Source organism: Lepidochelys kempii, chromosome 18 (assembly GCF_965140265.1).
Source record: "Lepidochelys kempii isolate rLepKem1 chromosome 18, rLepKem1.hap2, whole genome shotgun sequence".
NCBI lineage: Eukaryota > Metazoa > Chordata > Testudines > Cheloniidae > Lepidochelys > Lepidochelys kempii.
This window is the reverse complement of record NC_133273.1, coordinates 10,844,597-10,869,891: the sequence shown is the minus strand read 5'-3', so window position 1 is coordinate 10,869,891 and position 25,295 is coordinate 10,844,597. Positions and strand designations below refer to the sequence as shown.

At 42.4% G+C, this 25,295-nt stretch overlaps 2 protein-coding genes and 1 long non-coding RNA gene across 28 annotated transcripts in view; 2 read left to right on the top strand and 1 right to left on the bottom strand.

Annotated features, from left to right (window-relative positions):
• Positions 1–17,399, top strand: part of TMEM51 (transmembrane protein 51) — a 36,888-nt gene extending 19,489 nt beyond the window's left edge. For 7 of the 10 annotated variants that reach the window (XM_073317169.1, XM_073317175.1, XM_073317171.1 and 4 more), the window contains 2 exons: positions 8,688–9,150; positions 16,415–17,399. In XM_073317169.1, the coding sequence (XP_073173270.1) occupies positions 8,801–9,150; positions 16,415–16,841 (777 nt within the window). In that variant the 5' untranslated portion in view covers positions 8,688–8,800 and the 3' untranslated portion in view covers positions 16,842–17,399. Of the gene's footprint in view, positions 1–2,381; positions 2,460–8,687; positions 9,151–16,414 lie in introns of all 10 variants that reach the window. The other 3 variants (XM_073317176.1, XM_073317172.1, XM_073317177.1) reach the window with 1 other exon arrangement.
• Positions 14,000–23,109, bottom strand: LOC140900245 (uncharacterized). 2 transcript variants are annotated; one of them, XR_012155596.1, is made up of 4 exons: positions 22,678–23,109; positions 19,992–20,057; positions 15,132–15,257; positions 14,000–14,405 (listed from the first exon to the last, which is right to left on the bottom strand). It is a non-coding gene; the product is annotated as an uncharacterized lncRNA (long non-coding RNA). The 2 variants fall into 2 exon arrangements; XR_012155597.1 differs by lacking the exon at positions 19,992–20,057 and having other exon boundaries at positions 22,678–23,108.
• FHAD1 (forkhead associated phosphopeptide binding domain 1) overlaps positions 22,902–25,295 on the top strand; it is a 66,597-nt gene continuing 64,203 nt past the window's right edge. For 6 of the 16 annotated variants that reach the window (XM_073317149.1, XM_073317143.1, XM_073317155.1 and 3 more), the window contains exons 1-2: positions 22,907–23,219; positions 25,126–25,208. The gene's annotated coding sequence lies outside the window, so the exon portion shown is untranslated. Of the gene's footprint in view, positions 23,220–25,125; positions 25,209–25,295 lie in introns of all 16 variants that reach the window. The other 10 variants (XR_012155595.1, XM_073317147.1, XM_073317142.1 and 7 more) reach the window with 4 other exon arrangements.

Genomic DNA, 25,295 nt, shown 5'->3' with positions numbered 1-25,295 from the left:
GGAGCACAAGAAAAACCTGGTTTACAGCTCTACGTGGGGGCAGGGGGAATTAACTTCTCCATCATAAACAACCTTTCTGGTAACAGCAGTTCTAGTTGGGTCATTTAGTGTTTCTAGTGTAAATCATTGACAGTCCTGGAAATGCGATAACGGCAGGTGTGTGTGAGGCAGAGCTGGTTCTAAATGCAGGGACCTCGATCCGTCTCCTAGAAGTATAATTAATTGTGAGGTGGGGGGCAGGGCAATCTCTCATTAAAGTGGAATTGGAAATACTGAACTCCCTTTAGCTTCTTAAAAAATAAACAAAGTGAGGGTGAGTCTCTTAAGGCCCAATTTAGGACTAAATCGGAGTTGAGCACTCGCCACCACATGGGATTGGAAGTGAAAGGAAAGAGTCAAGTGGCTTGGTAGAAACCAGCCTATAAGGTGCCAGGAGTACTTCTTCAGGCTGCCTCCCCTTTGACGCTGGCTCTGCATGTCCAGCAAGTGGTTGGAGCTGCTAGTCCCAAACTGGCCTGTACTTGGAAGCAAGGCCTGTACTTTGAAGCAGATATTTCTTAAACAGATGAGGGGCAGCACTAACTGCTGACGTCACAAGCAGAGGAAAAGAGGTTTGTCATCTTACAAAGAGGAAGTGGAGGGAAATTCAATTAAAAAGTGGACGATTTAAAAAAAATTCCTAGTTTAATTTGCCCTGTTCCCAACTGCATTTTAACACTCGAAGGACTCTGGGTAAAACTTTCAAAAGCACCTTTCCCAGACCTGAAGAAGAGCTCTGTGTAGCTCGAAAGCTTGCCTCTTTCATCAACAGAAGCTGGTCCAATAAAAGATATGAGCTCCCCGACCTTATCTCTCTAATATCCTGAAACCAAAACAGCTACAACACTGAAAAAAGCACCTAAGTAGTTCAGGAGCCTAAATTTCATTGCCTTTCTGTGAGGTTTAGGTGCTGAAATCACTTCTGAAAATGGGAGTTGACAAACTTAAGTATATTAATGCTTTTGGAAAAGTTACCTTCTGTCTGAGAAATAATTTCTTACCCTTTATGGTGGTACAATAATAAGAGAACAAGTCAAAGGAACCACTGTCCTGTGCATTATTATACTGACATGGGAGGAAAAGAGGTAGCAGAGTGGAGTTAGCTGAGGCTTGCTCAGTGCATATCCACGTCAGCTGTGTCTCAAGGCAGTGCTTTCAGCTCACTTTAAGGAACATTAAATTAATAGGTCTTAAAATAAGTTTGGGGAGGGAAGGTGAAATAGAACAAAGACAATTACAATTTTGATTTCTGCCACTTGTGGGTTCTCAACTGGGGACTGCCATTATCCCTTTCTTTACGTTTAGACGAAGGGTAATCCCAGATTTATGCGATGGAGGTGTGAAACGTTTGGGTGTCGTAATATGGAGTTGTGGTATGGAAGAGTCTGAAAACTACAGTGATGAGTACTCCCAATAGAGTAAAATAAAGTTAATCACCTGCTCTTATGAAAGAGCTAGACAATGCCTGTAGAATCCTGCCATCTTGTCCATATAGGGCCTGATCCAGAGCTCCCTGAAGTCAATGGGAATCTTTCTGATGGCTTCAATGGGCTATGGATCAGGTCCATAACATGGAGAACAACAAAGGATAGCATTATGCAAATTTAGTAAGTGGTCAAATAAAAATCTCAAAGATGATGTCTCACAAAATGTCCTTTCTTGTCTTTTGGTAATAGTTTAATTTTACATTTCATAAGGAACTGGTAAATGTATAGTAATGGAGGAGGGGAAGAAGTCTTAATAATATGAACCTTTGGTACAGGACTCTCCTGTTACTTTGCCAAGAGGAGGAGAGAGCTCTATTTCTGTGCATGCTGGTTAGCAAGGGTCTGCTGTAATTCAGATAAACATCTACACACCATGTTGCAGGACATGGCTATCACCTGTTTCAAAGGACAGATGTTACATTTCATATTTTCCCTGCAACATAGGATGGAGCCCGGGAATGTAAGCAGCTGTCAACTGTTAAATTGGAAGTTACTGACGAACGAGGGCTAGTTTAAATGGCAGACATATCAGATAGTGACAACTTTCTGGCTCCATCCATTGGGCTTGAAAGGTTACAGATACCAGGATACAGGAACTGGGATTTAATTCACCATATGTGCCTTTTGGTGCATGTTTATTAAAGACAGGAGTGGGAAGGGGAAAAGATCAGGGAAGTTTCAACAAATCTACAGATAAGGTGAATGACTTTCAGTAGCATCCAGATGCATCAATGTCCATCACAGAAAGCTTGGGCTACATAAAGTGTAGCAAAGAACCGTTGTGTTTAGCTGCAGCAGTAGCAAATAAATAAAATAAGCTGTATGATACAGTAGGCTTTTTTTTTTAACTTACAGAATTCAGTAAATTCACAAATTGAAATTCAGGAACTCTGCACGACTGGGCAATGCACACACAGACACAGCACTTAAAGGGTAACTCCTTTTTAAATATTATATACTTGATCTAGAGCAACTGAAAAGAAATATTTCAGAGTCATTTCAGAGTTTCAGAGTCGCAGCCGTGTTAGTCTGTATTCACAAAAAGAAAAGCAGTACTTGTGGCACCTTAGAGACTAACAGATTTATTTGGGTATAAGCTTTCGTAAGCTACAGCTCACTTCATCGGATGCATTTTAGTGGTAAAGTTATTGCATGCACTGTAATAGACTAGTAGAAGAGCTGTACCTAACAGGCATTTACAGGAAGAAGACTTTACTTTGTATCCTCTCTGTTTGTTCATTCCAGCACCTGGTCTGACTCTTTTTACTGCAGCCCATATATTTAACTGACAGCTTCATGGCCTTCCCAATAGTTAAGACCTAAATAGCCTTCTTTGTTCGTGAACTTACCTCCTTAATTTGCATGCGCTTTGTTCCTGGCCCCTGATGTGTTGTGTTTGCCTTATTCACACATACATACATTATTTTTTGTGATACTGGGCCATTCACATAAAAGATGCAATTTGAATTGGGCTTTGTTATTCCTTGAGTTGTGTTTTTTTTTTTTAACGTGTGAAAACCCTTGCCCAAATATTTGATTTTATGGTTAAAGCAGACCCTCCGCTTCCTCGGAATTTTCTTGTGAACTTTACCTTCAAGAGCTTGGATTGAAAAGTTGGCAGATATGATCCTCTGCATGGTTACTCTGGGAATTGATTTGAAAATCCATTTTGAGTAGATTTAAAGAGAAGAGCGGAACTTGGTTAAAGATGGGTAGGGCTGAGAATTGTTTTATAACTACACATCTTCTTGAAGTTGGGATTTTTGGGTTTGCTGTCTTCTTACTCAAATGGCTTTGCTAAAACTGACCTTTGTATCAGTAGAACAACTCTTGATAAGCACAGATCTGGCCTGGCCTGGCTTTATTTTTCAATGAAAAGATTTTACCGAATTTTTACATGTGTTTTCATTTCTTCAGCATATGTCACAAGTAGGAAGTAGCCTCATTAAGAACCATGCAGCCTCTAGGCCCATATCCTGCCTGTAATAGATACCACATTCTCTTTTGGTATGTACAACCTTCCATCATATATACCTCTGCCATTGTTGCCATAACTGCAGCATTCATTCTCCACTTGCAACACGATCCATGTTTAGTAACTAAACTGTTTAGCAAGAATGAAGAGTTTAGCAACAGAGAAGTCTGACCCTAAAGCAGGTCTACGGTGTATATAGCTCAGACTGAGAGGAGAGGTCAGTCCTAGGAAAGGAAATCCTGGGGTAACACATTTTCTCCTTAGTATAAATACTACTTTCAAATTTTGTTTACTTGCTCTCGTTACTGACATTTTCACTGGAGAGAACTTGGGATTCAGCATTTACGGAATCCCCATCTGCTGCAGTATTCATTATTTTATCTTTGTTCAATAAAGAAATACAAAATAATCGAACTCTGTTTTTCAACTGGACGCTAAGGACTTTTCTACAAATTTAATTGGCCAATGCATTTGGCAGAAGCAACCATCCTATATCTAGACTGGTTCAGTGATTCCTCTTTCTCTGCTAGATACTATCTAGATTGACTTGGGATCAATCCTCCAACTCAGAGTGGTTAGAGAAATCTGTCCTTCGTCAGGGCTAGATATTAATTGCTACAAAGCATCAGAATGTAGGATCGCCATGAAAATCTGGGGTCAGATTCTCTGTGGTATTATGCCCGCTGTCAGCAGTCCACTGCTCTTTCCCACCTGGCCAGTGTGGGTCTGTTCCCGCAAGTAACTGGATCATCTACCACTTTCCTGGGAAGGCTGTTCTACAGTTTAAAGGACACAAGAACTAGCCTTTCTCTTAATCTAACCAAGAAATCACAATACTAAATATAGATGAATTGTAAGTCAGTGATAAAAGGTATGGGGCAAATGATAAATATAAGCATTCTACAGCGCTAAATACCCAAGTACCATATATTCATGAGGTCCCATCCAACATAAATAACCATGGAAAAATAGAGGCGCAGGAGGAATTGAAAATGTGTCCACATTTGTGCAGCTGGGATACTTTTCTTGGCAGCCAATTAAAGCTGGAACATTCCAAACAAACTCTGTTGCAAAGTTTATCTAGTCCACACTGTAGAATGCTAGGAACTCTGCTACAGAGTTCCAAGATACATTTATATAGATTCCACTACTGGCTGCAATTTTTATCTTTCAGGTATTAGGATGTCAGCTGGACCTAGCTCACTTTTTTTTTTTAACCAAAGAGTATCCAGTCATCTTTCATAATTTGTTTAACTTTTACCAAGATTAATATAAGCTGCACTCCTGATTTCCACAGAGCTTAAATACTTAATGTAGTAGATTTCCTGCATACAGTAGAATTTTAATCAAAAGTTCATATTCCGTCTAAGAGCTTTCCATGATATGCCGTGATAGTGTAGTGGGATTCAGTATCTCGCAGAAAGAAAAGGAGTACTTGTGGCACCTTAGAGACTAACATTTATTAGAGCATAAGCTTTCGTGAGCTACAGCTCACTTCATCGGATGCATACTGTGGAAAATATAGTGGGGAGATTTTATGTACACAGAGAACATGAAACAATGGGTGTTACCATACAGACTGTAACAAGAGTGATCAGGAAAGGTGAGCTATTACCAGCAGGAGAGCGGAGCGGTGGGGTGGGGTGGGGGAAGCTCACCTTTCCTGATCACTCTTGTTACAGTCTGTATGGTAACACCCATTGTTTCATGTTCTCTGTGTACATAAAATCTCCCCACTATATTTTCCACTGCATGCATCCGATGAAGTGAGCTGTAGCTCACGAAAGCTTATGCTTTAATAAATTTATTAGTCTCTAAGGTGCCACAAGTCCTCCTTTTCTTTTTACGGGTACAGACTAACACAGCTGCTACTCTGAAAAGTATCTTGCAGGGCTCTGCGACATAAATCCGAGGAGCAAAAGGCAGAACAAACCACTGTGAATGATCATAAATGGCAGAGTTGCACAGGTGGAGTTCCTGGTTAGAAAAAACCCTGCACTCAAAGAGCTTCAAACAAATTAGATGGGAACCCACTTTTCAAGCATGATCGAATGGTAGAATAAAATATAGAATTGCCTATGTGCAGCCTTCCACCAGACCTTAGTCCGTATTAAATGCTATTAGTAACCATGTGCCGAGGCTCCGACCCCAGAGTGATATGTGGGGCTGACCCAACAAGAGACTATGCAGCTAGTTTTTAATACGACCCAAAGCCTTGCTTGAGTCCAAATGCTGTTCAGATTTCTCTGTATTGACCTTAAAGCCACACTACTGCTTGGTATAAACTGCTACATCACTGGGACTCTCAGCCCTGTTGCAGTAGCACGTGTCATCAGGGAAGGTGACTGCAGGTGCCAATGGATGAATTATCTGGCAGCCAATACCCAGCAAACAATTCATTCATCTCCATAACAATTTTTGAAAATCAAACACACTAGAAACTGAGTATCTGAGGCACATTTGGAAGAGATCACAACTGGTATTTAAGAGAAATCTCATGCTCCAACATGATTGCTTTGGGGGAGGTGGAGAGGAATTCTGAAGCGGTTGCTCAGCATTCTAATGTTATGATGCTTCAGCTAACCTGTATGGTCAGTTTCCTCCAGATTAGTGCTTAATTTGTGCCAGGGCAGATCCCTGGCACCTCTAGGCTTGGCAGTTCATAGCCCCAGCACCTCTGGGCTGCAGCAGTTATGAATGTAAAAAATTGCTTGAGCCTTGGCACCTCCTTCATTACAAATTAAGCATTGCATCAGATTCTTAATAAGCAACAAAGTCGTCATGATACAGGTGAAAAGTTTGATAGTGTAATTAGCACTGCACAATAATACTCTGTATGCCTGAACTAAGGTAAAAAATTAACACTAAACCACAATATTTCAGCTCAGGAAGTACGTACGTAAAGCATGGAAAAACACACCAAAATACAACAATAATGCCAGTGAAACTTTGCTAATTTAACCATTGTTATTGCACGCAAGTCTTTCCTTTATATCAGCAAAGACTTCATAGTAAAATTCTGAAGTGAGGTTTCAGAATACTAAGACTTCATTATTTTTACAGGACGTACTACTATGTTTACGCAAAAAGAAAAGGAGTACTTGTGGCAAGTTAAAGACTAACAAATTTATTTGAGCATAAGCTTTCGTGAGCTACAGCTCGATGAAGTGAGCTGTAGCTCATGAAAGCTTATGCTCAAATAAATGTGTTAGTCTCTAAGGTGCCACAAGTCCTCCTTTTCTTTTTGCGGATACAGAATAACACGGCTGCTACTCTGAAACCTGTTACTATGTTTACAAGTGTTAAAATGAAACAAAACCAACAAAGTATGTTCTGTAATGCAATGTCCTTTATTGTTTACATACTAATTGGCAAAATGCAGTAATTTATAATGGATCTCCTTGATTGTTTTACTTCGCTTTTGCTCTACATGTATAAGAGATTTAGGGACCTATCATAAAACCTTCCAGAGGATATAAATGGTTACAGGCATACTGATGTAAGCACACCAAAGAGGTCCCTAAATACCCTGGAATTAATACTTTATTAGCTTAAGGCTAGCCATAAACTGCTTTGGTTTGGCATCTATCCAGGCATTAATAAGGTGCCAGTTGCTATATTATCTTGGGAAGCCAACCAAGATTAGTTCCATCAACGGTGGGGGAAAAATAAATCAGTTTACAAGGTGTTGGGGGCCAAGGGCAGGAGATTCTAAGGTCAGCTACAATGCCTGTCTGCCTGCTGGTTCAACAACTTGACCTTCTGACTTGGATATGCCTTGCATGTCAGTTTGGAGACACATGGCTGAATCTTGTCATCACTAGTTTCTATTGTATTAATATCACTGACCAGGAGAGTGTTTTTCATGTCAGTGAAGCATCTTTGTATTTAAGAGAGAGCATTCTCTGGGCACTCTCTCTCTCTCTCTCAACAGCTGGGAGAAGAGGAACCTGTGGTCCAGCTTGCTCCCTTACACAAATGCTGAGACAGAATTCTTGCTTGCTTTTCTTTTGTGTGTGAAAAGACTTCCCTCACACCAGACCAGACAGATCTTTAACCAGTTCTTCTTTCAAAGTATTGTTCTTAAGGCTTGTGATTTTCCATTTTGGTATTGGGACCAGTATATTATGCCAATGGGAATTAGTCTTCAAGATAGTGAAGCCCCATGGGGCATGTGACATAAAGAATCTTAAATGTATATTACCATATTGTATCTTTTTAAAGTACCTTTCATTCTGAGATTCCAAAGCATTACAGATTATATATGTGATCAAGGTGCGATTGTTCACCAATAATAACTAGCACGAATACCTAGCAGTCTTCATTTTGAAAGTGCTTAACACTTAATCACTTTGACACCCTTTTGAGGTAGGTAAGTCAGATAGGGTAAATTTTTCAAAAGCACCTAAGTGTCATTGAAATGCACCAGGAATGTAGGAGTCAGGCACCTAAATCACTTTTTCAAATGGGATTTAGGCACCTAAATCACTTTTTCAAATGGGATTTAGGCACCTAAATCTCTTAGGTGCTTTTGCAAATATTACCCATAAGTTCTGAATCAGGTTCCTTAGTGCAACAGAAAAGGGTGTCTCTGTTAAAGGCAGGATTATAACCTAGGAATTCTGGTTCCCTGTGTGGTGTTTAAACCACATAGCAAGGGAAGAGAGAAATTCTCCAGTTGAAACTATAGGGTTAATTGCGTTTAGACAGACTATAATCACTCCAAGTTGGAATTTGGCCAGAAGGATGCTTCAAATAAATTGGTTAGTCTCTAAGGTGCCGCTAGTACTCCTTTTCTTTTTGCGAATACAGACTAACACGGCTGCTACTCTGAAACCTGTCAATACCTCCTGTTTTTGCAGAACTTGGCAAGGGGAGGAAGGGGGCGACTTTGGCAAATGGCCAGGATCTGTCTTTCATGCCTCACACCAGAAAAGCAGCATGGAACAAAAAGCCTGGGGCTACTCTCTTCCCATGCATAACCAGAATGGCCAGTAGTGATCCTTCCTTAAATCTGGCCATTATATTAGCCCTTGGCTTACTCTGCATGGTCATAAAAATGTGCTTTAATTTCCAGTATTAAGGTTGATAAAACAAAATGATGCCAAGTGGCCTTCTTGTTCACCATAATTGTAGCTCGTTCTATAAGTCACATGTACTAATTGCTATTCTTTTTCCTTTTCCAGATTTCTCTCTAAACTCAAGCATTTGGGTGGATTCATAAAAGTGCGAAGCTTGGATTTTACACACCGTTTTTTGGAAGTGGCTCTGCTTATTATCTAGTGATCTAGCACTGGGTATGATGGCCCAGTTCAAGTCAAATGGATCTTACTATGCCCTGACTGCTATCGGGTTAGGAATGCTTGTCCTTGGGATCATAATGGCAGTCTGGAACCTGGTCCCAGGATTTGGCCATAGTGATAAGCCTCCCTCATCTGCTGGAAATAGTAGCAATTCAGGGCATGATGGTGGAGGAATATTGAAGAGTAAGACCTTTTCGGTAGCTTATGTATTGGTTGGGGCTGGAGTGCTGCTCCTTTTGCTCTCCATTTTCTTGAATATCCGGGACAGGAAAAAGAAAAGACAAAATGAGAGTCTTGCTAGGATCCAGCAAGAAACATCTGCTGAACCTCAACATCAGGAGGACAGGTAAGTCTTTCAGTAAAAGGGTGCTGGATCTGGTATACAGGTAAAATTAAAAGGTGTTCTTTTAAAAAAAAATCACATTTAGAAATTTAACTTGTTAAGATCAGTTGTACCACATACTGAATTATAGGTGTCAAGGAATATAAATTCTGGCAAGTCAAGTTTAAGAGTATAATTAGGGAGGCCAAAAAATAATTTGACGAGCAACCAGCAAAAAACACAAAAAACACAAAAACACAAAAACAGCCAAAAAAAATTTTTTTTTTAATTTAAGTACCTCAGAAGCAGGAAGCCTGCCAAAGAATCAGTGGAATCATAGAATCATAGAATCATAGAATATCAGGGTTGGAAGGGACCCCAGAAGGTCATCTAGTCCAACCCCCTGCTCAAAGCAGGACCAATTCCCAGTTAAATCATCCCAGCCAGGGCTTTGTCAAGCCTGACCTTAAAAACCTCTAAGGAAGGAGATTCTACCACCTCCCTAGGTAACGCATTCCAGTGTTTCACCACCCTCTTAGTGAAAAAGTTTTTCCTAATATCCAATCTAAACCTCCCCCACTGCAACTTGAGACCATTACTCCTCGTTCTGTCATCTGCTACCATTGAGAACAGTCTAGAGCCATCCTCTTTGGAACCCCCTTTCAGGTAGTTGAAAGCAGCTATCAAATCCCCCCTCATTCTTCTCTTCTGCAGGCTAAACAATCCCAGCTCCCTCAGCCTCTCCTCATAACTCATGTGTTCCAGTCCCCTAATCATTTTTGTTGCCCTTCGCTGGACTCTCTCCAATTTATCCACATCCTTCTTGAAGTGTGGGGCCCAAAACTGGACACAGTACTCCAGATGAGGCCTCACCAATGTCGAATAGAGGGGAACGATCACGTCCCTCGATCTGCTCGCTATGCCCCTACTTATACATCCCAAAATGCCATTGGCCTTCTTGGCAACAAGGGCACACTGCTGACTCATATCCAGCTTCTCGTCCACTGTCACCCCTAGGTCCTTTTCCGCAGAACTGCTGCCTAGCCATTCGGTCCCTAGTCTGTAGCTGTGCATTGGGTTCTTCCGTCCTAAGTGCAGGACCCTGCACTTATCCTTATTGAACCTCATCAGATTCCTTTTGGCCCAATCTTCCAATTGGTCTAGGTCCTTCTGTATCCAATCCCTCCCCTCCAGCGTATCTACCACTCCTCCCAGTTTAGTATCATCCGCAAATTTGCTGAGAGTGCAATCCACACCATCCTCCAGATCATTTATGAAGATATTGAATAAAACCGGCCCCAGGACTGACCCTTGGGGCACTCCACTTGATACCGGCTGCCAACTAGACATGGAGCCATTGATCACTACCCGTTGAGCCCGACAATTTAGCCAGCTTTCTACCCACCTTATAGTGCATTCATCCAGCCCATACTTCCTTAACTTGCTGACAAGAATACTATGGGAGACCGTGTCAAAAGCTTTGCTAAAGTCAAGAAACAATACATCCACTACTTTCCCTTCATCCACAGAACCAGTAATCTCATCATAAAAGGCGATTAGATTAGTCAGGCATGACCTTCCCTTGGTGAATCCATGCTGGCTGTTCCTGATCACTTTCCTCTCATGCAAGTGCTTCAGGATTGATTCTTTGAGGACCTGCTCCATGATTTTTCCAGGGACTGAGGTGAGGCTGACTGGCCTGTAGTTCCCAGGATCTTCCTTCTTCCCTTTTTTAAAGATTGGCACTACATTAGCCTTTTTCCAGTCATCCGGGACTTCCCCGGTTCGCCACGAGTTTTCAAAGATAATGGCCAGTGGCTCTGCAATCACAGCCGCCAATTCCTTCAGCACTCTCGGATGCAACTCGTCCGGCCCCATGGACTTGTGCACGTCCAGCTTTTCTAAATAGTCCCTAACCGCCTCTATCTCCACAGAGGGCTGGCCATCTCTTCCGCATTTTGTGATGCCCAGCGCAGCAGTCTGGGAGCTGACCTTGTTAGTGAAAACAGAGGCAAAAAAAGCATTGAGTACATTAGCTTTTTCCACATCCTCTGTCACTAGGTGCCACTGGATGATTGAGGTGCTAAAGGAGCACACAAGCAAGAAAAAGCAGTTTTGGAGAAGCTAAATAAATTATTTGCCACTGTCTTCACTGCAAAGGATTTGAGGGAGATTCCCACATTTGAGCCATTCTTTTTAGGTGACACATCTGAGGAACTGTCCCAGATTGAGGTGTAAATAGAGGAGGTTTTGGAAAAAATTGATAAATTAAACAGCAGTAAGTCACCAGGACCAGATGGTATTCACCTAAGAGTTCTGAAGGAACTCAGACGTGAAATTGCAGAACTGCTAACTGTGGTATGTAACCTATCATTTAAGTCTCTGTTCCAGATGACTGAAGGATAGCTAATGTAATGTCAATTTTTAAAAAAGACTTCGGAGGTGATCCTGGCAATTACAGGTCACTAAGCCTAATTTCAGTATCAGGCAAATTTGGTTGAAACTATAATAAAGAACAGAGTTATCAGACACAGATAAACATGACATGTTGGGAAAGAGTCAACACGGCTTTTGTAAAGGGCAGTTGTGCCTTACCAATCTATTAAAATTCTTTGAGTGTGTCCACAATCGTGTCGAAAAGGGTGATCCAGTGGATATAGTGTACTTGGACTTTCAGAAATACTTTGACAACATCCCTGACCAAAGACTCTTAAGCATAGTCAGAAGTCATGGGATAAGAGAGAAGGTCCTTCCATGGATCAGTAACTGGTTAAAAGCTTAAAAAACAAAGGGTAGGAACAAATTGTCAGTTTTCACAATGGAGAAGTAAATAGCGGGGTCTCCCAAGGATCTGTGCTGGGACCAGTTCTGTTCCATATATTTATAAATGATCTTGAAAAAAGGGTAAACCATGATGAGGTGGCAAAGTTTATTTAGGATAGTTAAGTCCAAAGCAGACTATGAAGAGTTACCAAAAGAATCTCACAAAACTGGGTGACTAGGCAGCAAAATGACAGATGAAATTCAATGTTGATAGATGCAAAATAATGCACTTTGGAAAACATAATCCCAACTATACATATAAAATGATGGGCTCTAAATTTGCTGTTACCACTCAAGAAAGAGATCTTGGTGTCGTCATGGGTAGTTCTCTAAAAACCTTTGCTCAATGAGCAGTGACAATCAAAAAAGCTAACAATGTTAGGAACCATTAGGGAAATGATAGATAATAAGACAAAAAACATCATAATGTCATTATATAAAACCATGGTGTGCTCACATATTATATACTGCATGAAGTTCTGGTCACCCCATCTCAAAAAAGATATATCAAAATTGGAAAAAGTACAGAAAAGGGCAACAAATGTGATTAGGGTGTGAAACAGCTTCCATATGAGGAAGGATTAAAAAAACTGGTACTGTTCAGTTTGGAAAAGAGATGACTGAGAGGGGGGGATATGATGGAGATCTATTAAAATTGTGAATGGTATGGAGAAAGTGAATAAGGAAGTGTTCTTTACCCCTTCACATAACACATGAATCAGGGGTCACCCAATGAAATTAATAGGCAGCAGATTTAAAACTAACATAAGGAAGTATTTCTTCACACAACTCACAGTCAACCTATTGAAATAGTTGCCAAGGGATGCTGTAAAGGCCAAAACTATAACTGGGTTCAAAAAAGTATTAGATCATGGAGGATAGGTCCATCAGTGGCTATTAATCAAGATGGTCAGGGACACAACTCCATACTCTGGGTGTCCCTAAACTTTTGACTGATAGAAGCTGGGAGTGGATGACAGGGCATGGATCTCTAGATATACTGCCATGTTCTGTTCATTCCCTCTGAAGCATCTGGCACTGGCCACTGCTGGAAGACAGGATACTGGGCTACATGCACCATTGGTACCACCCACTATGACCATTCTCATGTTTTTAAGTCTCAAGCTTCAAAAATGTGATACAAGGTTTAGAAAACCTGATGTATGAGGAAAGGTTAAAAAAACAACAACTGGGCATGTCTTAGGAAAAGAAGACTGAGTTGATAACAGCCCTTAACATATTTGAAGACACTTAGTGAGAGGACATGTCCACTGAAGGTAGGACAAGAAGTAATAAGCGTTATCTGCAGCAAGGGAGATTTAGGTTAGATATTAGGAAAAACTTTAACTGTGAGGATAGTTAAACATTGGAACAGGCTTGCAAGGGAGGTTGTGGAATCCCCATCATTGGAGGTTTTCAGAACAGATTAGACAGATTCTTGTCAGGCATGGACTAGGTATACTTGGTCCTGCCTCAGCACAAGTGGCTGGAGTAGATGACCTCTTGAGATCCCTTCCAGCCCTACATTTCTATGATTCTGTGCATGGGTTGATTGCCTTAGAGGTGAAGGAGGAGTTTATCCCTCTATAAATATCATAGTATAATGTGCTAAGGGAATGATAAATGTTCATCTTCCTCAGAAGCATAACCTATTGGCCACAGCTGGAAATAACGTACTTCACTGGATGGACCAATGTTTAGAACAAATAGGCTACATCCTATATACCAGAGGTGGGCAAACATTTTGGCCCGGGGGCCACATCAGGATTGTGAAATTTTATGGAGGGCCGGGTAGGGAAGGCTGTGCCTCCCCAAATAGCCTGGCCCCTGCCCCCTATCCGTCCCATCCCCTCCCACTTCCCACCCCTGACTGCCCCCCTTAGAACCCCTGACCCATCCAACCCCCACTGCTCCTTGACCCCTGCCCCTAACCGCCCCCTGGGACCCCACCCCCTATCCAACCCTCCCGCTCCCTGTCCCCTGACTGCCCCAACCCCTAACCCCCCCCCGGGACCCCACCCCCCTATCCAACCCTCCTGCTCCCCATCCCCCTGCCCGGCAAGAGCGGTTGACCAGAGCGCCGGCGGTGCAGCATGCTAAGGCTGTGGGGGAGGGGGGACAGCAGGGGAGGGGCCGGGGGCTAGCCTCCCCAGCTGGGAGCTCAGGAGCCAGGCAGGATGGTCCTGCAGGCTAAATGTGGCCCGCGGGCCGTAGTTTTCCCACCTCTGCTATTATACAAAGCTTTAGGAGATTGCTCGCTTCTCTAGTCTAAAAATGCTATGGTGAGGTGTGTATCTTAAAACCGAGACCCCATTGGTATAACTGTAGAGGAGACAAAATCCTTTTTGTGAGCCAGGCAGGGCTAGCAGACGTCAGAGAAGTAAAAAGGAGTGTGCCATTGCTAGAGGGTACTGTGGTATCTCTCTTTCTGCTGTGGCTTGTTAAGTCCAGTAATTCTGTAAAGTTACAAAACAGCCTTTCAACAGCGTTTACGAAAGTACATATAAGAGCTGCAGAGAAATGAAATAAACTTTTACATCCATTGACGGTAGGGAAACTCCAATAAATACTGAACAAAGATGTTCTAGTAACAATCAATCTTAAATAAACAGTTTACTAACATTGATTCAACATCCCAGGGAATTTGACAACCTAGCCTGGCCGTGCGTAAACTGTGATGGTATTTGATTCAGACTGTATCCTGTCCCCAAAACATTGCTCTTTCCCTCTGAAAAAGGACTGCTAGAAGCTGGGAGTGGACAACAGGGCATCACTAGATAAATTGCAATGTTCTGTTCACTCCCTCTGAAGAAGGGAAAGAGGCTTTTCATATGAAATATGTAACAAGAGAGTATGAGACGGCAACTCTCTAGCTTCATTTAATTAGAAAGTACCATGATGGGAGCTATAGAAAACCCTAAGGTAATTAAAGAATGACAGAATCTGCAGAGAAGTTTCTTGTGCTATAACCGATTATGTGAAGGGAAACTTACTAATGCTAATAAAATGCAGACTTTGTACTTACGCAGACTACATGTAGATACCCACGTTACAGATCGGCACAATGTCTGTTTATAGTAGCTAACAGAATTCCTCTCTCCTAACTCCTTCCCCCCCCCCCACCAGCAGAAAAAGAAAAAACAAAAGGAAAAAAAAAACACGTTTACGTGATTATACCTTACCTTAATTACAAAGGCATTAAATGATGTCCCTCTAAATTAATTCCAGTTGAGTGGTACAGTTGGCAAGGAAGATGTTAGGATAATTCTTCACCTGTCTGTTGGAAGAGAATCACTGTTCTGATATCTCTATTTGTGGGAAATGGAACAGAGAAACAAGGAATAATTAATGAAAGATGCCTGATCTGTAACTCGTTAGTCAAAGGGCAATGAGAAGGCACCTTAACGTCAAAATAATGGTGCTATAGTCAGTTTCACAAAGGAAAGAAAATCTGGCGTTTCCAGTCTGGTATTTAAACAATGTAAAGATGCAACGGTAACTCCTCCTGTCTGTTTCTTCCTTGATTTATTTATTTTTTTTAACTTGAGTGGGATGGTGTTACATTGAACAGTTGATTGAATGTTAGTTGCAGAAGAATTTTAAATTCTAACACTTGGCAGTTGAACATAGCATTTCTCATCTGAGGATGGTGAAGGGTTTTACAAATGTGATTTTTTTTAGATGGGTAAAGTGAATTGTCAATTGCAGTGAGTCCTGGCTGTTAGTATTCCCCCATTCCTGCCACACAGTCACAGACTTGCAAGCAGATTGGGACTTCTGTATCTGGAAACTAACTAAAGATGGGAAAAAAATGCATACTCATGTTCTTGGCCTGCTCATTTCAATGACACACTAGACTATATAACGCAATGTGTAAAGTGTCTTTGCTGTCTTTTTCAGAGTACACACAGCCATATGATAGATCAAAAGTAATCCGTTTACACCTACAGATTTCTCCAGAAAGTTTAGCGGAGAGTGAGAGAGGGTTAACTAGATGTCCTAAACAGATCTTTTCCACTTCTAACTTCTGAGTCTACAATCATTGCTATAAGAACCCAACTTGTTACTGTGTGACACCACCAAGATCTTAATTTTTACTTCGATATGGATACTTTGAACTCAGATTTACACCCTAAAACATTACCGTGGCCCCGTGATAAGAGCAGGGAACTGTGAACCATACTCCTGCATTGCATTCCCACCCCGGAAATGAATTTGTCACATATGGGGCAAGTAACAATTTCTGTGCCTCAGTTTCCAACTGTAAAATAGGGATGATAATCCTTGCTCACAGGGATGTTGGAGATTTAACTAATGCGTGTAAGGCACTTTGTGATTCTGGGATGAAATGTGCTGTAGAAATTTATATTGTATCATCATGTATTTCTGGTCCCAAAATTTGAATGACCAGAAATGCAGCTGAAATGGCTTAGCATACTGACAGTATTAAAATTGTCTCCTACAGTCAAGAAGAGGATGATGAGACACCGTCGCGATACTATGTTCCCAGTTATGAGGAGGTTATGAACGCGGGCTATCCTGAGATGAGAGAATTGGACAGAAACACCAGGATCAGCATGTCTCTGCCCTCTTATGAATCTCTAACTGGGATTGATGAAAATACACCAACTACAACCACCGTAAATGTCGATACGAACATACAGCGTCAGCCAAGCAGGCACAGCTCTCGCTTGAACAAACGACTGAAACCCCTGAAAATTCGGAGAATTAAGTCTGATAAGCTGCACCTAAAGGACTTCCGAATAAACCTTCCAGATAGAAACAGTTCAGGTCAAATAACAATAGAACCATTGACCCCTCCTCCACAGTATGATGATGATGTCTCAGATAAAGCACCAGATAGCAAGGAAGTACCAGATAAAGCCAGATAGCAAGTACCAGATAGCAAGGAAGTACATTGTATGCCTCTCTTATAATTCTTTTTTCTACACTATATTTTTTAAGCCACTAAATTGTCTTTTTTTACCAATAATTTTAAAAGTAGAAAAGGAAAAGTAATTTTTTTTTTTTTTTTTAGTTTCTCTTCTTCCACGTCAGAAAAACCAAACAACATTGTGGCTTTCTCCACTTCCATTAAAATGGAGTCGAGATAACTGAAGAAAGCAAGTCTGCATTTTGTAACACTTCATTGTCATGCTGTGAAATCTATTGAATGAAATGACAGTTTTGAACTATCAGATTTATTTAATCCTTTCAGCAGTACTCATGATACCTGTGAGAAGCTTTCTAAGCACTGACAACCATAGGGGAGAAGATGGGTTTTGGTGTTCCAGTGTGATGGGAGAGTGTGTTTAAGGTTAACCTGTAAATTCATTCAGTTGGTATCTACTCCATTGTGCCACTTCAAAAATGTTTACTGTTCTGTTTTAAGTTAGCATTGAATATGCTGAGCAATTGGAGACTTTTTCTAAATAAATGTTTTGTGTGTATGTGTGTGTTGTAAATGGGAACAACACAGGTACTTTAATCAGGGGCTGTAAGAAATGTAGGGCAAAATGTTCTCTTTCCATTCTAGCTTGGAAAATGGCAGTTTCAGCAACTTTGAAGCACACAATCGCTCTTCGGGTTTTTAGTAAGGCCACAAAGATTACAAAAGCATGCTCACTCAAGCTGTGATGCCATATGAGGGAATATGCATACCTGTATGGGTCAGAAGATAAACTTTTCTGAACTCATAGAGTAGAAGTCCTCAACATGCAAACTCAAGCTTGATCCCTATGTCTCTGGCATGCTTAAGTGCACTTGCTCTGGCATTTGGCCAGCCAAAATCAGCCAGTTCCTCTGGTGCCTCTTCCTGGTAATGGTCTCAACTGTTTGGTGATGCAGCTCAGAAGAAAGCACTTGCATTGATGAATGTGGTGACGTGATATAAGGCAGAGAATACAACATTAAGAAGGTAGAATGCACTCAAATAATGTGGATGGCCTGTATAAGACAATGCTATGCCCTAGTATGTATGATGTAAATGCAACATTAAGTTTAATTATGTAACACTTGCAAGGTTAACGGATGTCTCCTGTCACAGGGCAATTTTGATGCAAACTCCTTCAGGCACTCTTTGCTACACTAGACTTTATCTAATAGTAAAAATAAGCTAGAAAAGAGGCTTTTCTTCCAGCTTGGTGTTTGGAAAACGTGACAAACGCTTCAGTGATCACGCTACATATAGATGTGTTACTGAGGCATATTCTCTGTACGCAGAAGCTGGCCCCAGCTAGAGTGGAATGAGCCTTGCTCCTTGTCAGACATCAGTCTTTTTATAATATTTCACTGATTTGCAATGCCTACCATTCAGTGACATCTATTCTGGAGTTGAATGGAGGAGGGAGTTGTCTCATTTTTGTGTCTGGTAGGGAAGACCCACTTGAACAAGATTTTAAAATATCCTATAGGGAAAAGCTTTCCCAGTACCCTATGTTCCTGTTTGCAAGCACATTCTGATTTGTGTATCACTGCACCTATCCATATGCAGCTCTAAGAAGGCACGACTTTTGGAATCCTTGTCTGTGATTCAAACTTTCTAGTTTTCCACATTCAAATGGAAAATAATAGAATGGGTGCTATTTTGTTTATGCTAAGGGCCAAATCTTGCTGTGTTGTATCCAAGCAACCCCACTGAAGTCCAGATTTTGGCCCTTAGTTTAAACCTTCTTCTCCTAGTTTCCAAAGGAGCAGTAATGTAAGAAATTGTTGGTACAGTAAAGTGATTGAAACCTGACCCTCTTCCTTAAGGGGGCACCTTCCTTTCCAACCCAGGTCTCTCAAACAGATAATTACCCCTTGCCCATTCTAGCTTGATTTCTGGCAACTTCTGATCAAGGTTGGAGTACTATATCTTACTGAACTAAAACTGAGGAAGAGGAGGGGAGCGTGCAGTAATGATTAAAGCTCAAGTGCTAAGAAGGAGCAGCCCAGGTTCAAATTCCAGTCCAGTCAGCTAGTTGCTTGCTCTGTTGCTCTTGAGCAACAAATGTGACCCTCAACCACTTTTGTGAAAAGGCAGATGATCTCTGGAAAAATGAGACAGTTTGAACGGCCCTTTTGCAGGGTCAATAAAGCTACCCCCCGCCCCCAAATGCAGATACTGTTTGAGGATAATCTGTTTCTTTGGCTGTGAAGCCAGTTTGGCCGTGAAGCCACTCAAGTTTTAAGGGACAGTCTCTTGACTACAAAGTAATCCTTCTTCAGCATAGTCTTGTCATTTTCTTCCTAAACTGGCTTTTTAGGTCTGACACTTAGTTTGTACTCTATGATTTTTTTTTTTAATCCACATCATAAGCAAGTCTCCCCCGCCCACCCGCCGCCCAATTTTGGTGACTACTGTAATTCCCTTTCTCTATATCAAAAGATTGCCTAGGCACAGAGGGCTGAATCCTGCTCCCTCCAAGACTCAGTGGGGGTTCTTCCACTGGGAGCAGCATTGGGTCATTAAAGAAACAACCTCAGGGCTGTTGCTGAAGGAAACACCAGCTATGTGTTGGTGCTAGCAAATGGACAGAGTTGACTCCGAGGTAAGATATACTAAATCTACATCAAATATGACACACCCATTTAATCTGGATAATTGCTAGGGAGAGCAGCTCCAAGGTAGTGCATTTCAATGATTTTGAACAATGGGTGGTAGTATCTATCTGCCTATTTCCAGCAACTACCATGTATGATTTGGGTGTTTGCTAGCAAAAAAATCTGTTCACTTCCCAAATCTATTGTGACAGATTAGTCAGCTGTGCCATAAAACATCTAATATGTGTTAATGGATTAAAAAACAGAAATTAATGAAATACAGCAAACGAGTATTAATCAGCACAAATATTTGTCCTAATTAGCATAGGCTATTGTCATTTATATGATATGCTTCTCTTTTGAGTAGGTCTGCTAATTAAGATGATTATACTAAATCATTCTGCATAGTATTGGAGTAGAGGGACTCTACTACTCCATCTCCTTGGGAAATAACCTGGGGACCACAGACTGCAATAGTCAAGAAAAAAGATAACAAAATCAAGCCTGGGTGAACATACTTGTTCCACAACAGCCACTTGGATATGGTTCATCATAGTGTATGAACTAATCAAGGGTCACATTTTCTATGGGAGAATGAGACAAAAAGTCAAAATGAGTTAAGACCAAAACTGAAAAGGAAGTAGAACACCCCCAAGAAACAAGATCTTAAGCTATGCTGTGCATATACAGGAAAAAAGGTATAAATCATACGATTGTTCTGACTTTATATAAGCCCCACATGTAAGCACGTCAAGAATTCTGAGTCAGATTCAGACCTGCTTTAAGCAAGTGTCCAGCCACTGAAGCCAATGGAGTTGCTCCCATTTATACCAGGGATCGTAATAATCCAAATAGGTATAATACAAGATACTGAAAGACTGCATGTGTAGTAAAACAGGAGTTCTATTCCTTTTAATACCTGTAAAAAGTGGTTGCAGAATTTTTCTTTGGTATCACAAAAGCTACAAAGTTCATTAACCAAACACACACAATTATGCTTTGTACCTGACCTTTATAGGTGCATACATCTGTGGTGGCTATAACCTCACCCGCAAACTGCACGCTTGAGTATTGCATCATTATGTCAGTTGGCTAGCTGCAACGCCCATCACAAGTCCTGAAAGTTGTGAGACGTGGATATTGGTTTCTGGGTAATACAGTAAAACTCCACAGTTCCTTTGTCCAAGTCTGTTCCCTGATGTGAGTCAGTTAGACAACAGCTACCTTCATTATCTGTAGGCCTCTAAGCTTTTTTAATCTCTATGCTATTCTTATCTCCTAAAACATTCTGGATGATGATAATGTTTGTAGCACAAGGGGAATATGCTTTCATAAGTCAATTTTCAAACTCCACATAAGGCATGTTTCTAGCAAGAACTGATCTTAAATACTATTGCTAGAAAGGTTAGTTTCTTGGCCAGCACAGACACAGAATTAAAGCAAGCTGAACTGAGCTATGTTATCTGATGTTTTCTAGCCAGAGTAAAATAACAGGACTTCATTGTAAGCACTTTTTTAAAGTTTCAATCAAGAACTAGTATGGATGTAAAAGGGAAAGAATGAGCTAGAGAGTTGGATCAATTTACAACCAAAAATTTGGTTTTATTTAAAAAGAATTTTTTCTACTGTTAAGAAAATTCAGTGAAAATAGCTTATATAAAGGAATATATAATACAATCTGACAATATAACTTGGAAAAGTTAAACCTACTTTTCCTCCTCTGAACTGAGAAATGCAAAAAATGAAAACAATGTAATAGTGGAAATGTAAAATATATTTTTAAAAGGTATTTGTAAACCAAGCAAGAAAACTGATATGCCTTCAAAAGAAATAAAAAGAAAATTACTGGCACTGTGTGCTCAGACTTGTTCTACAGGAACAAGTTATCCTGCTTTCTAATTGTGTTGCCAGAAGAATTGCTCTCAGTTAAGAAATTGTGGTTTGCAAAACTGACATCAGAAAAATGTCTGTCAAAATGGCGAGACTTTAGGAACAAAATGCTTTCTTTTAAACCAGTTATTGTACATTATGGAGTCTAGGTTAAAAAAATTCTCAAAAAATGTGGATTAAACAGTGTCATGTATGATCACAATGTACAAACTCAAGTAATTACTTTGAACTTGTACTTTTCTGGATTGTGAAAGTATTGTTTTTAATAGGTAAGGCAAAGTTATTGGGATTTTTTTTCTGTATCTAATTTTGAACTAGATTCTGCCCTGATCTGCACTTGACTGTTGAAGTTAATAGGATTGCATGGAGTGTAATCAGGGCAGACTTTAGCCCTTGTTTTTTATTTGTTTTTTAAGTTGTCTTTTTCATTGTTAAGTTTGTCTAATTTCTGTATGCCTCTTCACATGCAGGTTACCTGTGGTTTGTTTTGTTTGCGTGTTTGTTTTTAAAACAGCTCTTTCCCCTAGCCCACAGAGGTATTATAGAATCAGGTATAGACGATAAGGTCTAGATGGGAAAATGAGCTGTGTTTACACAAGGATGTTCTGTTCTTGCGAAGGAGGCAGGTCCACCCAAGCCCTAATTGTGGTTAGTTGATTATTATTTACAGTAGGGTGGTGCCCAAAGTCGGTTAGGTGCTATACAAACGTATAGGGTTCAAAAAAGAACTAGATAAATTCATGAAGGATAGGTCCATCAATGGCTATTAGCCAAAGTGGACAGGGATGGTGCCCCTCGCCTCTGTTTGCCAGGAGCTGGGAACGGGCGACAGGGGATGGATCACTTGATAATTACCTGTTCTGTTCGCTCCCTCTGGGGCACCTGGCATTGGCCACAGGTTGAGGGGCTAGATGGACCTTTGGTCTGACCCAGTGTGGCCGTTCTAATGTTCTTAGCAGAGGTGAAGGGCTCTGGGCTGAAAACCTTACAATCTGAAACAGCATCCCTCTTCTCCCCCAAAGACTGGGGGAGGGGGGGGGGAGAAGGAATACAACTTCCAAGCACAGGGGCCGAGTCCCTGCACCGTGTAATCTTTATAATTATGACCCCTTTTGAAGTCCCACGTTTTATTAGTAGGGCTCATCCCCCTCGGGTGACCAAACTGCAAATGTGAAAAATCAGGGCGTGTGTGTGTGTGTGTGTGTGGGGGGGGATAATAGGAGCCTATATAAGAAAAAGACCCCAAAATCGGGACTGTCCCTATAAAATCAGGACATCTGGTCACCCTACCTCCCCCTCCCCTCGCGGCCTCACCTGGCGCTGTAGTTTTCCCGTTCCTTGTTCACTATTTTGTCCCCGAAAAACTGTCACTGAAACGGGGGGCCCTGGGCGGGGAGCCGCTAAAGGGCGAGGCCCCCCCTGATCTCACCCCGTCAGCGCTGCCTGCGCTTAGCCCTGGAGCTGGGCCCACGTCGTCTCTCCCCTTTGCCCTCCCCAAGAGCAAGGCCCTGGCCCTGGCCCCAGCCTGGCTGCCACCCGCGGTGTGTGGGTCCCAGCCCGGGCCGCGGCGGCCCCCCCGAGCACAGCGCCAGGGTTGGGGCCTGCCGCCGCCGCCCGCTCGGGGGTGCAGCCCTAGGCCGTGGGGGGCCGGCCGGGTGCCTGCCCGCAGCCCGGCTCCGGCTCCGGCCCCGGCCCCGGCCCCGAGCGGCCTCCCCGCTCCGCCTCCGCCTCGGTTGCCTCGGCGACCCGGGTAACACAAGAGGCCTAGCACGGCCTCAGGCCGGACCAGGCGCGGCCTGGCTCGACGAGGGGACGCCCCCGGGGCCCTAGTGCCGGCAGCGGCCTCGGCAGCGTTGGTGAGTGGGGGCGAGCTGGGGCTGCGGGCGCCCCAGTGCACGGCCCAGCCCGAGGGGCTATTGCAGGGACTCCCGAGGGGGCCCAAGATGGAGCAGGCCCCCTCTGGCCTGAGGGGCAAGACTCCCCTCGCCCCCTCTGGGATGACTGGTCCCCTTGGGGCCCTGCCACCCCCACCCGGCGAGGCTCCCGCTGCCCCGAGGGACCCCACTGACCCCAGGCACGCCCTTGTGCCAGGCCGCCACTGACCTCGAGGAGACACCGGGCAAGGCTCCCACTGGCATGGCCAGTCTCCTTCGGCACGACCTCCGCCGATGTGAGGGGCCTCCTCGTGTAGTAATCCCACCAACTCCACTGCCTGCATCGTGCCAGGCTCCCATGGAGCTCCACAGGGGTGCCCGCCCCTTCCCACCCACCCCCGGGCGAGGTGCCCACTTACCCAAGAAACCCATGTCGGTGGCATCCCTCTTGCCCCCAAGGGCCTTGTGGAGAGGAACGGTGCCCTGTGCTAAGCCATCGCCTCGCGATTAAGGGCTCTGCGGAGGATAAAGTGTTGTTTCTGAGACTCCCTGGTGCAGTACGGTACAGGCCGTTCTGCGGGTGGGCTAGAAATCTGCCAGGGACACAGGCTGCAACTCTACACAAAGGGTTACAAACAATAGGTGCGGTAGTGTGTGTGAGATCCAGCATATCGCCACACAAACAGCTTCAAAACTAAGGCCAGGCCTATGCACGAGATTATGTACAGGGATAACTATATCTGGTAGGGGGTGTGATATAGTTATACTTGTCAAACACCTAGTGTGGACACAGTTATACCCATTCAATGATGCCTTATTCTGTTATAGATTATTATTCCACTTCCTGATAGGAATAAGCTGTCCTGGTATAAGCACATTTATACCAGTATAGCTGAATCCCCACTAGGGGAGTTGTACCATTTTAATTATAGGTTTCAGAGTAACAGCCGTGTCAGTCTGTATTCGCAAAAAGAAAAGGAGTACTTGTGGCACCTTTGAGACTAACCAATTTATTTGAGCATAAGCTTTCATGAGCATCCGATGAAGTGAGCTGTAGCTCACGAAAGCTTATGCTCAAATGAATTGGTTAGTCTCTAAGGTAACACAAGTACTCCTTTTCATTTTATAGTTAGAGCAGGACAACTGAGTTAAGGTTGACAGATGCCAATGCACCGTAAAAAGCAAAGAAATAAGCAGTCTAGTGATTCATCACCATGCTCTGCTTGCTAGTTTCCCTTCTCACCCTTGGTTATTGCCCTTCTACTACCCAAAGCCCAGAATTCCCCCACACATTATCCTGAGCCAATGGCTCTCAACCTTTCCAGACTACTATGCCCCTTTCAGAAGTCTGATTTGTCTTGTGTACCCCAAAGTTTCCCCTCACTTGAAAACGACTTGCTGACAAAATCAACATAAAAATACAAAAGTGTCACGGCACACTATTACTGAAAAGTTGCTTTTACTTTCTCATTTTTTCATATACTTATAAAATAAATCAATTGGAATATAAATATTGTTCTTACATTTCAGTGTATAGTATATAGAGCAGTATAAACAAGTCATTGTCTGTTTGAAATTTTTATTTATATTAAGTTTGGTAGTGCTTTTTATGTAGCCTGCTGTAAAACTAGGCAAATAGCTAGATGAGTTGATGTACCCCATGGAAGACCTCTGTGTACCCCCAGGGATACGTGTACCCCTGGTTGAGAACCATTGTCCAGAGGAACCAATGGCCCCTTGAACTCTGACCACTTTTCTGTAGAAACTTGAGATATAGCCCTCCCTTGCAGGTACACGTATCCTAGAATATCCTCTCTCCACATGATTTTTGCATGATTATGTATCCCTTGGACGCCACATAAGCTGCCGCCCTTCTGCTTTTCCACAGCCTCGTGAGAGGAAGTGGGGCACCATTGACTCCCAAACCACTCTCTCTGCTTTCCAGCAATGGATCCAATGATGATATATTAGGTTAGTGCATGTAGCTTTACATTTGGAGACCTTAACAGCTCTTCATGCCCTCCTTCAAATTATACATATTAAACTCTGCTGCACTCT